This window comes from Sebastes umbrosus, chromosome 20, assembly GCF_015220745.1.
Source record: "Sebastes umbrosus isolate fSebUmb1 chromosome 20, fSebUmb1.pri, whole genome shotgun sequence".
Classification (NCBI taxonomy): Eukaryota; Metazoa; Chordata; class Actinopteri; order Perciformes; family Sebastidae; genus Sebastes; species Sebastes umbrosus.
In genome coordinates this window covers 14,186,424-14,198,940 of record NC_051288.1, presented here as the reverse complement: position 1 = coordinate 14,198,940, position 12,517 = coordinate 14,186,424, and the positions used below count along the sequence as shown (strand labels likewise).

The window sequence follows — 12,517 nt, the reverse complement described above, 5'->3', positions numbered from 1 at the left end:
AAAATACTATCAAAATACTACTACAAATTATAATACCTTAACCATGAGATCATTGAAATGAGATTTAAAATAAGTTTTGGCTTTGCTGTTACAAGCTAAACTGTAATGACAAGATAGTAAGCGGAGGTAGCTAAAATGATGAAGGGTTCAAAAACACTGCAATCGTGGCTCCAAACGGGAACTATTATTATGGTTTTATGGAAGAGTTTAAGTGCCAGCTATAGTGGTACCCCTTTGAACAGCGTGGCTGTGGCTGACATAGCCTGAATAGGGTAGGCCTACGCTACTGTATTTTAACATCGGTCATAATGGTGGTACTTGGAGAGCCAAATATTTTCTGAAAGGTACGTGATGTAAAAAGTTTGAGAACCACTGCCCTATACCATCTGTGTAACGGTGGTTGCAGTGTGCACTGTGGTCTTGTTTTATATTGCCGCTGGAGGTTGCCAAAGTTTAACTAACACAAACAATTGTGCAAGTGATGAAGACGGGGTCGACAAACAGTGTGACACATTATGCTCTGCATTCCAAATCGCATACATTTTCTTTTTACTTTTAGTTCATACTGCAGCTTCCCTTACAAAAATATGTACTTTTGCATGCAGTATGCATTTAATTTGGACATACGTCTTCATCTTAACATTGCACCTTGAACTTTGACCCTCTCGCTCATACATCCACTGAGGATTATGGGTCGGTATGGCCGGAAAAGCATGCTGGCTTACTGCAAAATGCGACCGGATGTAGTAGGACATTCTGGTATTTTTGGCATACTGTATTTGACATACTATGTATTGGGACATTGGGATTGTCCTTTTATAACCCTGTAGATCTACAGTGTTAATGGCACCTGAGTTGAAAGCAAATCAAAAAGCATTGCTACTAGTGTCATTTGTCAGTAACATGCAACAACAGATAAACAGGGGCTACACGTACAGCAGGTGTATCAGTCAGAAAAGCACATGATTTTAAGCTTCAGTGGCTGGGAACACATGGTTGTAAGGAACTGATCATGTTGTGGGAAGCAATATTCCTTTGTGTTATAAACCAATTAAGCAGATTTACTGTGACAAGGTCACACATCGTAAAATGCAATAAAGACGCCAGTAGAAGCTGCCAATATTCAGTTTGTTTGATAACTGTATGTAGCTATGATAATGTCTCAATAATGTGGCAATGATTTGATATTTACATGCCACACACAGCCGCTCCTTTAAGTCAATGATAATCTTTTATTGTTCTTCTCAAACAGGGTTGAATTCATAGACCATGATCATACTTATCTGCATAAATTCAATTAAGTAATGAGAAAGATGCCCATGTGAAACTGATTAACCCACATCTCACCTCTGTAACACCTCTGTTGTACTAGTAACTGCTTTATTTAATCATTTAATTGTTTCTTTTCTTTTTTTCTTAATTAATAATGTTTGTCTTGCATTACATAACCATTTTTACTATTTTCTAGTAATATTTTTCTATGAAATGTGCATTTTTCTTCCTCTTTGGAAATAAAAATTACAAACTGAAATCGTATGGTTGCGCAAAAAAACCCAACCTTATATGTTACATTTATAATGAAAAATATAAAAGTAGTTCCTACAACACTGCTATTGTTCACCAACCCCTTCCCTGTATGCAATTACAAATGTACTATCAATCATATTTATTGCAGGAATAGTGTATTTGGTTGCAATTTGTTAAATAGGTGTCACATATGCCCCTGTGTGTATACAATGCTTACAACTATAAAATATAAAACAGCTCTTTATAGGATATAAAGAACCGATGGTGAAAAACACTCATGATCACTATTCTCATATAGTCTGTATTAACTGACAGTTTCAGCCACAGGTCTAGTGTTAACTTCCTGCTGAAGGGTTACACAAAAATGACTAGTTACTTTTTTTTGCTGATGTAGACAACATACCAACATGTAAAAGTTAATCTTAGATGAAGTTTATGTAAAAGAGCGAGCCATAAAAAGCTGTATTACTCCTCCATGTCACATTATTGGTCTGCTGGTTACTCCAGGTTCTACATCTCAGTCCCAGAGGCAGTATCTTCTCCAGTCTCATTAACAGACGCACATTTAGCATGAGTGTACACACTTGGTCACACTAACACTTACATTAAATTATGGGCCTTAAAGGTCTCCATCTGCTGTCTCTTCTGCTGCTGTCCCAAGGAATTCAACTTGCTAAAGGTATGTATATACGATTGATTTCACAACAATGTGCTTTTTAGTCACAAATTTGTTAAATAAGAGGAGAACAAAAATGCTTGGTAATGGTCAGTAGTGGGATTTGAGGGATTTTTGCATCCCCCCAGTTATTTTCACCAATGTATTGAGTTGGGATTTCATCTTTCATAATTATGGTAATTTTTGAGCTGCACAGAAATGCTCAGAGATCATTGCTTAAATGAGATTTGAGTAAGTTGACATCCCAAGATATGATAACATTAATAAAAATCATGATACTTTTAGCTGTTTTTAAATTGTCAATATCTGATTTTTAAAAATGTGCACTCACATGTGATGTCGAAATGTTGTGGAAATAATAAACGGTAGTTAACATCTAAAGTATGTTAAAACATTCAAGTCATGCCTATGCAAGATTTTCAGTTATAAATTCACCAAACTACAAATTTTGTATTGTTTTTCATTCAAAATGACATTTTACAAAATGCTGAAAAGTTCTGAATGCACACAAAGTGCACGTCTCTGTGCTGTTTCAGACATCAATGATCTATCTGAAATGATTGGCTGTATACTCCGAGGTCATAAGAATGTACTGTTCATTCATGGTGAAGAATTAACTATCTTTTAATGGCCGAATCACATGTTTTAAGGTTCAAATGTTGCACACAGAGTGTGGCTACAGTTGTCATAAACATGGTAACTCATTTGTCAAGGAAACAGTAAAAAGCTCTTTTTCATTTAAGCAACATGGACATCTAACATTGTGTTTTAAACGATATTTAATGTGTGAATGACCTCTGTGACTAAACCACATCATAACCATAAAAAGATGAATGATGACATGTTTTAAATCCATCCTTCTGTCTGTGTGTGTGTGTGTGTGTGTTTTCTGCAGGAAGTTGTGGCAGTGGGGAGTTTCAGTGCACTAGTGGACAATGCATCAACATAGCTTGGAGGTGTGATGGGACTAACGACTGCACAGATAACTCAGATGAGCGGAACTGTCGTGAGTATTTAAAACCAATCACTGGAAACACACAACACCAAGCAAAACTATCTAAAAGCAGTGTTTCCAGAGATTTTGTAAATTCAACTCATAGACATACTGTATATGAATGTCTGTGTAACAACTGGGAATATGATGTTTTTCAGGAAAAAGCAACAAAAAGAAGAGTACAGAAACATAAAACCATGCCAGACCCCTTACAAAAAAGTATTCAAGTGTGCTATTAGTATACTTCTTTTAAACTTAAAATAAGAAAGTATGTTATTAGCTTCACCCTCTTTCGTTTTCTCTCCCTCTCAATCTGTCACTAACCTCATCTCATTTTGGCTTCATCCCTCTGGATCCTGCTGTCCATCCACATATTGTCACTCTGTGTATCCTCCAATTTTCTTCTGCTTTGGAATAATCTCTCCTGCTTCATCTTTATTTCCTACTGAAGCCCTCCGTCTACTCCAACCTGAACCTCCAATATTTTATTTTTCATGAGTGCAATTTTAAAGTAGCCCACTCGTACTCAACTCTAGGACTTCCATTTTCTGCAGGTTAATAGCCGACTTAATTACAACCCAGAGGGAAATGCTGTTCTTAATTATACCAAAAAGAAGTTTATTCAATTGTGATATTAGTATACTTCTTTTAAACTTAAAATAAGAGAGAATGCTTTCAGTTTTTCTTTTTATGTACTTATCAGAGATATACTTAACAAAATTATACTTAAGTATGCTTGGCTTATACCAACAAGTATATAGAAAAGTCTAAGTGTACTTGGCAAGAATACAGAAAAGTCCAAGTACACTTTAAAGTGTACTTTCATAAACTAAAAAGGGGGCTACAAGTATTTAACTAGTAAACTAACAGTATACTGTAAGTTCACTTGTAGTATAGTTCATATTATAGTTGCAGTACAAAATACAACTTGGATGTAAACTACTTGTGTACTCAAATTTACTACTCTTAGATTTAAAGTATACTTTTATAAACTAAAAAGTGAACCAATTTAGTCCCAAGAAGTATTGAAGTGGTACACTTACAAGTATACTACTAGTACATTGGTATTAGTATACTTATTACATGAAGTATATTTGAGATTAAACTTGAAGTTTACTTCATAAAATAAATATGAAGTATTTTTTTGTAAGGGAACACAGCATATTATTTATGTGTAAACTCTTCAATTGTTTTTATCTTTGTGGCAGCACCTCCATCATGCACCTCGCAGGAATTTAAGTGTGTGACAAGCGGTGAATGCATCTCTTCGGGGTTTGTCTGCGATGGAGATGAAGATTGCGTCGATGGCTCAGATGAACAGAGAACCTGTGGTATGCAGAGTGATTGATTATGTGCTGTTTTTAACAATGAGAGACTCTCATAAACTCATATACATCATGAAAATTGTCTCAAAGACCACTAGATGGCCACATCAACTCATTATAAAACCAATGCCTTTCAATAGGAAAATGTCCAAATTAAACTTGTAATACCTGTAACTAATGTGAACACAAACTAGACGTGCACTGATCTGACTTTTTCAGTCCCGATACCGATAGCGATACCTGGATTTTGGGTATCGGCCGATACCGAGTACCGATCTGATACCAGTGTTTCATTAATAAGCTGTATGCCTCACTGTGACTGGGATCATTCTTTTATGTGTAAGGCAACATTAGGCTTGACTTAAACATTGCTTTCCTAAAACTAAATGTAACAAATAAATACATATTCATAGTCAGATTCAGCCTGATATACGATCCGATATCGGTATCGATGCATACCTAACAAAAACATACTTAAGATAATAAAACAAATTTCCCAAACTTTATGATATATTTCCTTTTAGTAGTTTAGTAATAAACAGATTCATAGGTAGGTCAAGGTTTTACTGTGATTTCCTTCTTCCAATATACTTTGTTCATGGCTCTCCATGTCAGAGTAACAAAAGTATTCTGGACAAACAAAAATGACCCATAATGACAAACTGCCCTAAGCATTTTGTCATTTTAATATCAAACTGTGAGTCTAATTTCCCCGTTATCATTGCATTTTGAAACCAAACCCACCCACATGCTCTTGGTTCAGGTGGACGGACCTGCAGCCCAGACCAGTTCACCTGCAAGGAGGGCCAGTGTATCCCCGCCAAATACAAATGTGACTATGTAAAGGACTGCGTGGACAACTGGGATGAGAACGACTGCAGTAAGACTTTTACATCCACTGTGAACTTACAACACTGATGTCAGTCCACAATTCACTATATTTGTACAGCCTACCCCTATTCTCTAATAATTGGTTTTGAAAGGGACCATTTTATTAGCATTATTGGGCAAAAAATGTATTGTCCTTTTAAATAATAGAATAAACTTGTGTCTTTTTGCAGACTATCCACGTTGCACTGAGAAGACGTGTGCTAATGGAGCCTGTTACAACAACTCTCAGCACTGCAATGGGCTGCAGGACTGCAGAGATGGCTCTGATGAATACAACTGCAGTGAGTAGATAAGACCTACAGCAAAACCCAATGTTTAAATGACAGTGATAGGTTTGCAGATACTTAAGAATATATATGTATGTATATATATTTACAGTATATATTTATATATATATATATTCTTATATTCTTATATATACTTATGTTCTGTAACACTGAGAAAAAAAAAGTAGGCTAATCTAGGCATTATTATGTTAAAGTATAATTTAAAAAAAGGCTTTTTGCACAAAATAGTTCCTTAAGATGATATAGTAGGAATAGAGCAGTGATGTTGTAATGTAATGGTTTTACTGGGATGAAAAATTCTGCCGCTGCAAAATAAACAAACATATGGACCGTAGGACATATGGGTAGGCTATTAAAAGTTGAGTTACTAATGTAATACATATTTGGACCACAGCCAATCACAGATTGTCCGCTGGAAGTGACATGACAACATTATATTAAAAATGAAAATCAGAATTAGAATCAGAATTGTGTTTATTGCCAGGTGTAATACACTAGGAATTTGCTTTGGTTTTGTTGGTACAAATAAGCAGTAACAAATAATAGATACAACGTTAGAATAAAATAAGAATAAAAAAAGAAATTGAAATTCTACCAATATACAATATAAGCTATAAACAAAAATAAACATGATATTAACAGATGTAAATTATTATTATTATATTCATCTTATTTTTCATAATATTTTTCTATGACAAGACATTCATATTATATTTGTCTTGTGTTGTACACAGTTGTACAGTGTAGGAGGGTGAATGTCACTTCCGGCCGCCATGTTTCTTTGGTTTAAACTAGCTAAATCGCGGTATAGTGTCTAGAAGGGAACCAGCAAACTGGGGGAAACTCTCGTGAGATTGTTAATAGGTCGTCACATAGATGTAAAACTTGGGCAGCGAGTCTCGCGAGATTTCACACTTTGCGGGTTCCCTTCTAGACACGAGCCTAAATCGGAGCTAAGGGAAAGGTACAAATATCTTCATCATTGAGCAGCAGAGGGACTATTTTTTATTCCAGCAGGACAAAACAGTGGTCCAGGAATCTGGGAATATCTTTAAAACAGCCGTAAGTGTTGTCAAATGCTCATAGTTTTTTTGTTTGTTTTTTTAACCAAACGTTGTCGTCTATTTATCTTTGACAGTGACGTTAGCTAAAGTAACGTTAACTTGAATGTTACGTTAATTATCAGTGCTAATGAGGGGCACAAATTGGCGTTGGAAATCGCCTATATCAGAAAAATTAGATCATCATTTTATATTTTTTAGCTATTATTTAGTTTTCATTTCAATTCAATTCAATTCAATTTGCTTTATTGGCATGACTGTCAGGTGAACAATATTGCCAAAGCGTCAATTCAATAATAAATAAAATTTAAATACATATATACAATTCATTAAGCAAATTACAATATATAGATATTTAAAAAGAACATGCATGTAAATGGAAGAAAAAGATAAATAAGTAATTAATGTTTGTTGTGTCAATAAAAAACAAAAACAAATAAAAAACAATTAATAACAATATATTGCAATATCAAAGGATAAATGTAAAAAATAAATAAAAATAAAAACATGAAGTAGAGGAGTAAATAAAAGGCAGAGTGTGAGTTACATCTATTATGTGTTGTTGCTGTGGTTGTCTCTTAAAGGCTGTGACATGCACTGACATATCCTGCAGTTTCTAAGGCGATGACACTATTTTCTCCAATTTCCATTTCTCTCACTAAGCCTAGCTATGTATAATGTTATGGTAGCTAACCTTAAACCAGACCCTTTGGCTGAAATTGAAATGTATTCTAATGTCGCTTCAGTTTAGGTTGTCCATAGCTTATTCAGAGGTTGCTTGACTTGACTTGGTTTGACCACTAAAGTCAAGTCAAACAACTAAAGCCACTAAAGTCAGTGTATATGTTGTGTTTGATTTTCAGCCACACAGCACTGTCCCATCCACCAGTACCAGTGTGCCAATGGCTACTGTATCCCTCGTCCCTTTGTGTGTGACCACTGGAATGACTGTGGGGACAACAGTGATGAGCAAGGCTGTGGTAAGGATGAAGTGACTCAACAATATTTGAACAGAGGTGTCTCATTAATGTCAGTATTTCTCTAAACTGCAAGTGTTTCAAGAGGACAGAGTTGAAAGTGTTATCTTGTTAAACAACCAACCTGTTTTTTTAAACATAAAGGGAAGAACTGCAACCCCACTAAACCAAATTCTGTGTTTTCTTATGTATTATATACTATATATTATGTAATAATTGTAAAATTAACGTAATTACTGTTTGTAGTTAGATAGATAGATAGATAGATAGATAGATAGATAGATAGTAACTTTATTGATCCAGAGGGAAATTCAAGTTTCCAGCATCACAGTTCCATAGTGCAAAACATGTTAGTAAAAAGACAGTAAAAAAAGTTAGTAGTGCAAAGTACAAAAAAAATATATACCAGATATAAAAATACAAGGAGATGAAGAAAACTGTTTATAGTGCAGGGTAACAGCTGTGATACAGGCTATTAAAAAAGTGAATATAGTGCAGAAGAGACTGTTAAAAATGAATATAGTGCAGGGTAACTCCAGTAGCTTAGTCTATGAAAGTGCACTGTGTGCATTATTATCTGTCCTGCAGACTGTCCTCCTTTGAGAGTCTGTCTGTTGAGCACTTGGGGAGCAGCAGCCTGCTGCTAAACAAGCTGTGTATAAATTAGATAATAGATATTGTGGGTGTATAAAGATGGACAACAGCTATTTCTGAGACAAACTGTTTATTATTCTGAATATATTTACCAATAGATTCACATAATTCTTGAAAGTTATGGACAAATCCAAAAATCACATTATACCTTTCAGCTGTAGGAAATGTTGCAAGTGCAATTGTTACACTCCAATAAAGACTTATCTATTAGTATTGTATTTATTGGTAAGAGGAGTTTTTTTTTTTTATATGGACAATTTGATTGACATATACTGTATGTATGGCCAGAAGTTATTTACTATCAATCACAGATATTCTATTACAATCAAAAAAAGTGTTGATATTTTCAAATGTCAAATTTGGAGTAAACCATAATAACTGTGAGTCCTGTCTATTTGTTTATGATTTTAAGTGTACCCGAGCTGTAGTGGCGGTGAGTTCACATGTTCCAGTGGCCGTTGTATTCCTCAGCGCTGGGTGTGTGACCAGTTCAATGACTGTGGGGACTACAGTGATGAGAGAGGATGTGGTGAGAAAACTTGTTCTTACAGGTTCCCTAATAGTTTGAACTGGAAATCCAGTATAAACATTAAGAGTTGTTATAGAACATTGCAAAAGAGTGAGTTGTGTTGGTATATCTGAGAAACATTATATAAACATTATGAGAAACAAATGACAAATGATTGCTTACGTAATGGAATAACTGAAAAAAATATATTAGTAAAAGACTTTTAAAAAATGTAAAGAATAGTTTAGGTAAGTTCAAAGAATAGCATGTGGAAATATTTCTAGTTTGTAATGTAATCACATCTGTTTCTGTGGTTTTTAGATAGTAACTCTCGAGACTGTTACCCTGGTGAGTGGGGATGCCCAGGCTCGCCAGTATGTATACCATTGGGCAAAGTGTGTGACAGCAAACAGGACTGTCCTGGAGGAACAGATGAGACCAACTCCACAGCACAGCAAACCTGCAGTAAGTCACACTAAACCACAGAAAACATGCGTTGTATGCCTATTAATATTTGTTTTGTGAAAAAAGCCTTATCAGACACTGAATTACTGTTTCCTAAATGAGAGACATCTGGTCACATGAAGAACATCCTGCATCTGCGGTACTTTCATAGGGCTATAAATTTAGGTGTAAGGGTTCTAGACATTATAGCACATAAATGATTCTCAAAAGTCAGCTGTTGAGACTGTGATATGATCCTTATCACTGCCTTCACACACACCTGGTTTAAGATTAACTTTTTTTCATGCTGGTCACGCTACTGATAATGATGCACTTGCAGACAAAGCTGCGTAGATGATGATCCCAAATAGAAACTTAAACTGCAACCTAGATTGGACCATGATGTTGTTTTATGTGATTGTTACTCACAGGCCTGGAGCGGTGCTCCACCTTGAGTTGTGAGTACCTCTGCCACCCGTCTCCTCAGGGAGGTACTTGCTACTGCCCTGATGGTTTCACTGTAGCCAATGACAGCCGTTCCTGTGTAGGTAAGTGTCATATATTGTATTTGTTTTTATGAAAACAAAATCTATATTCTTTAAACGTGTACTGTAGCTAAGCAAAAGGAGAATGTGGTACTATTCAACAAAACCGTGCTTAGTAAGAATGAAGTGATGGAGTTGGATCTGGAGTGGTTCATTTTTGAGATCTCCTAAACATTGTTGCAGGATGTGTGGATTAGTGCCATGGTAACATCAATACATTACAGGATACCATATTCTGTAATATGATTTTATTAGGACTGCCAATCGATGAAAATATTGAATCGTGATTAATTGCATGATTGTCCATAGTTAATGGACTATGACTTGCCCAAAACTGCATGTGATTATCATAAAGTGGGCATGTCTGTAAAGAGGAGACTTGTGGGTATCTATAGAACCCATTTTCATTCACATATCTTGAGGTCAGAGGTCAAGGGACCCCTTTGAAAATCGTCATGCCAGTTTTTCCTCACATGTTTTGGAGTGTTTTAGCCCTACTTTTTGTATTAGCTTACAAAGTATCCCAGATCTTGTTGTTACAAATGACTGGTATAGCTCCTCATCCTAATGCCTAAAACATTAAAAAAATGTCTGTTTGTTCTATTGCACAGACTATAATGACTGTCAAATCTGGGGGATCTGTGACCAGCTGTGTGAAGATCGTCCGGGTACACACCACTGTAGCTGCGCTGATGGATACTTCTTGGAAAAGGGTCATGTCTGCAAAGCCAATGTGTCAGGTACAGGGTGCCGCATATCACACAGTAGCTTTATACGATATAAATGTGCTGCTACATAATCTGTGATTTGTTTAAAGATTAATATGACATAGTTAAGGAGACTTTATTAAGTGATCATGCAATCTCTGGTGTGTTGCTCATAAGGATAAGAGACAATATTTATCATTCAACATAACATTTACTAAAAGTTCATGTTTTTCTATACATTTTCTAAAATATGTGTATTTTTGTGTTTTCCAGCTGGATTGCCACAGCTCATTTTCACCAATGGGGGTGATGTGATGATGGCTGATATACACGGACGCTTTGTCAGAACTCTGGTGCCGTCCCAGGGCAAAGGTTACGCCGTAGGGGTGGCATATCACTGGCACAGCGACACAGTCTTCTGGAGTGATACATATACCAAAAAGGTCAGTCTGGATCATTGTCTGGTGACATTTTGTGATGACAGTATTCTTTCCCCGTCACCTTTTTCATAGCTTCTTTTATATGATTGCAAAACACCAGCTTCTTGTGTATCTGAACTGCACCTCTATAGTTCAGCAGCAATAATCTCTGTTGGAAGCTGTTGCTTATATGCTTTTCTCAAGGGCACTAAGGAAGTAGTTGAGTTGGGAAGAAAAACCCACTCATCCTAAACCCTTTCATTCTTTTGCCAGGTGTATTCTGCCAACTACAATGGGGGTAACATTAAGGAGATTCTGACTGCTGCAGTCCAGAGTGTCCAGAACCTCGCTGTGGACTGGATCAACTTCAAACTCTACGTCTTAGAGGCCATGATGGAGCGTATCGACATGTGCGACTTTGATGGAGGGAATCGGGTCACACTGGTGGCTGAAAACCTGCAGACTCCTCATGGCCTTGTCCTGGACCCGACAGTAGGGTGGGTTCAAATGCTTTATAACATCTGATTTTAATAAGATAATGCAGTGTATGTAATTAATGTCAGTATTGCGATTTTTTTTCTTCTTTTTAAATTAAACTTAAATGATGCGATGTGGTAAAGACTGGTCCAAAATCTGCTCTATGTCATTTGATGGTATGACATGTTTACTTTATCATTTACGCTTATCAGTTAAAGCTTATTTATAGTAAAATACAAAGTAAATCAGTGGCTATTATACGAGTTTTGAATAGGGCTTGGAAATATGATGATATATATCGTCAAAACGATATATAAAAATGTCTATCGTATATATTTTTCTATATCGTTTCTATCGCGATATAGGCTAGGCCTATATTTATTTTATTTTTCTCTATAATTTCATTTAAAACTGTTAAAAAAACACTCAGTCCTTTTCATTTGTGATGTATTAAGGGGAATACAAAAATGAGCTTTACCATGTGGTTATTTCATATAGACTATTTATTGAATTATCATAAAACATGCTATATTGTGATATAAAATATATCATTATGGAGATATGAAATGACCAGCCCTAATTTCAAATGAATCCTGTTAAAGAACTCTATAATTCTATTATACCAAGTGTTTTTATATCTACTTAACATGGCACCATATAGCTTATATAGCATCCCTGTAAGTCTTTATTTGTTGTTTGTTTGCAGCTACATGTTCTTCACAGACATGGGTGTTGGTAGTGAGCAGATGAAGCTTGAACGTGCCTTCATGGATGGCAGTAATCGAGTAGAGCTGGTGAAGAGCAGACTCGGCACTCCAACGGGAATTACCCTCGATATCGTCACCCAGAGGGTCTACTGGTCTGACAGCCACTTTGACACGGTGGAGACTGTCACCTACAGCGGTTTGGACAGGTAAAGGTTGCACTGAACATGTTGTCATTAAAGATGTCTCCTTAAGCTAAAAAGGGACACATCCATGTTGTACTCTCCTTGACGGCCATTCTGAGGTGTTGTTGTTTTACCA

General features: G+C 35.9%; 1 protein-coding gene across 1 annotated transcript in view; it reads left to right on the top strand.

Annotated features, from left to right (window-relative positions):
• Positions 1-2,139: 2,139 nt before the first annotated feature.
• Positions 2,140-12,517, top strand: part of lrp2b (low density lipoprotein receptor-related protein 2b) — a 50,008-nt gene continuing 39,630 nt past the window's right edge. The window contains exons 1-13 of the mRNA XM_037754101.1: positions 2,140-2,206; positions 3,099-3,209; positions 4,406-4,528; positions 5,286-5,402; positions 5,584-5,694; positions 7,625-7,741; positions 8,805-8,921; positions 9,222-9,365; positions 9,776-9,892; positions 10,501-10,629; positions 10,870-11,039; positions 11,289-11,512; positions 12,199-12,405. Coding sequence (XP_037610029.1) covers positions 2,140-2,206; positions 3,099-3,209; positions 4,406-4,528; positions 5,286-5,402; positions 5,584-5,694; positions 7,625-7,741; positions 8,805-8,921; positions 9,222-9,365; positions 9,776-9,892; positions 10,501-10,629; positions 10,870-11,039; positions 11,289-11,512; positions 12,199-12,405 — 1,754 coding nt within the window. The remainder of the gene's footprint in view (positions 2,207-3,098; positions 3,210-4,405; positions 4,529-5,285; positions 5,403-5,583; positions 5,695-7,624; positions 7,742-8,804; positions 8,922-9,221; positions 9,366-9,775; positions 9,893-10,500; positions 10,630-10,869; positions 11,040-11,288; positions 11,513-12,198; positions 12,406-12,517) is intronic.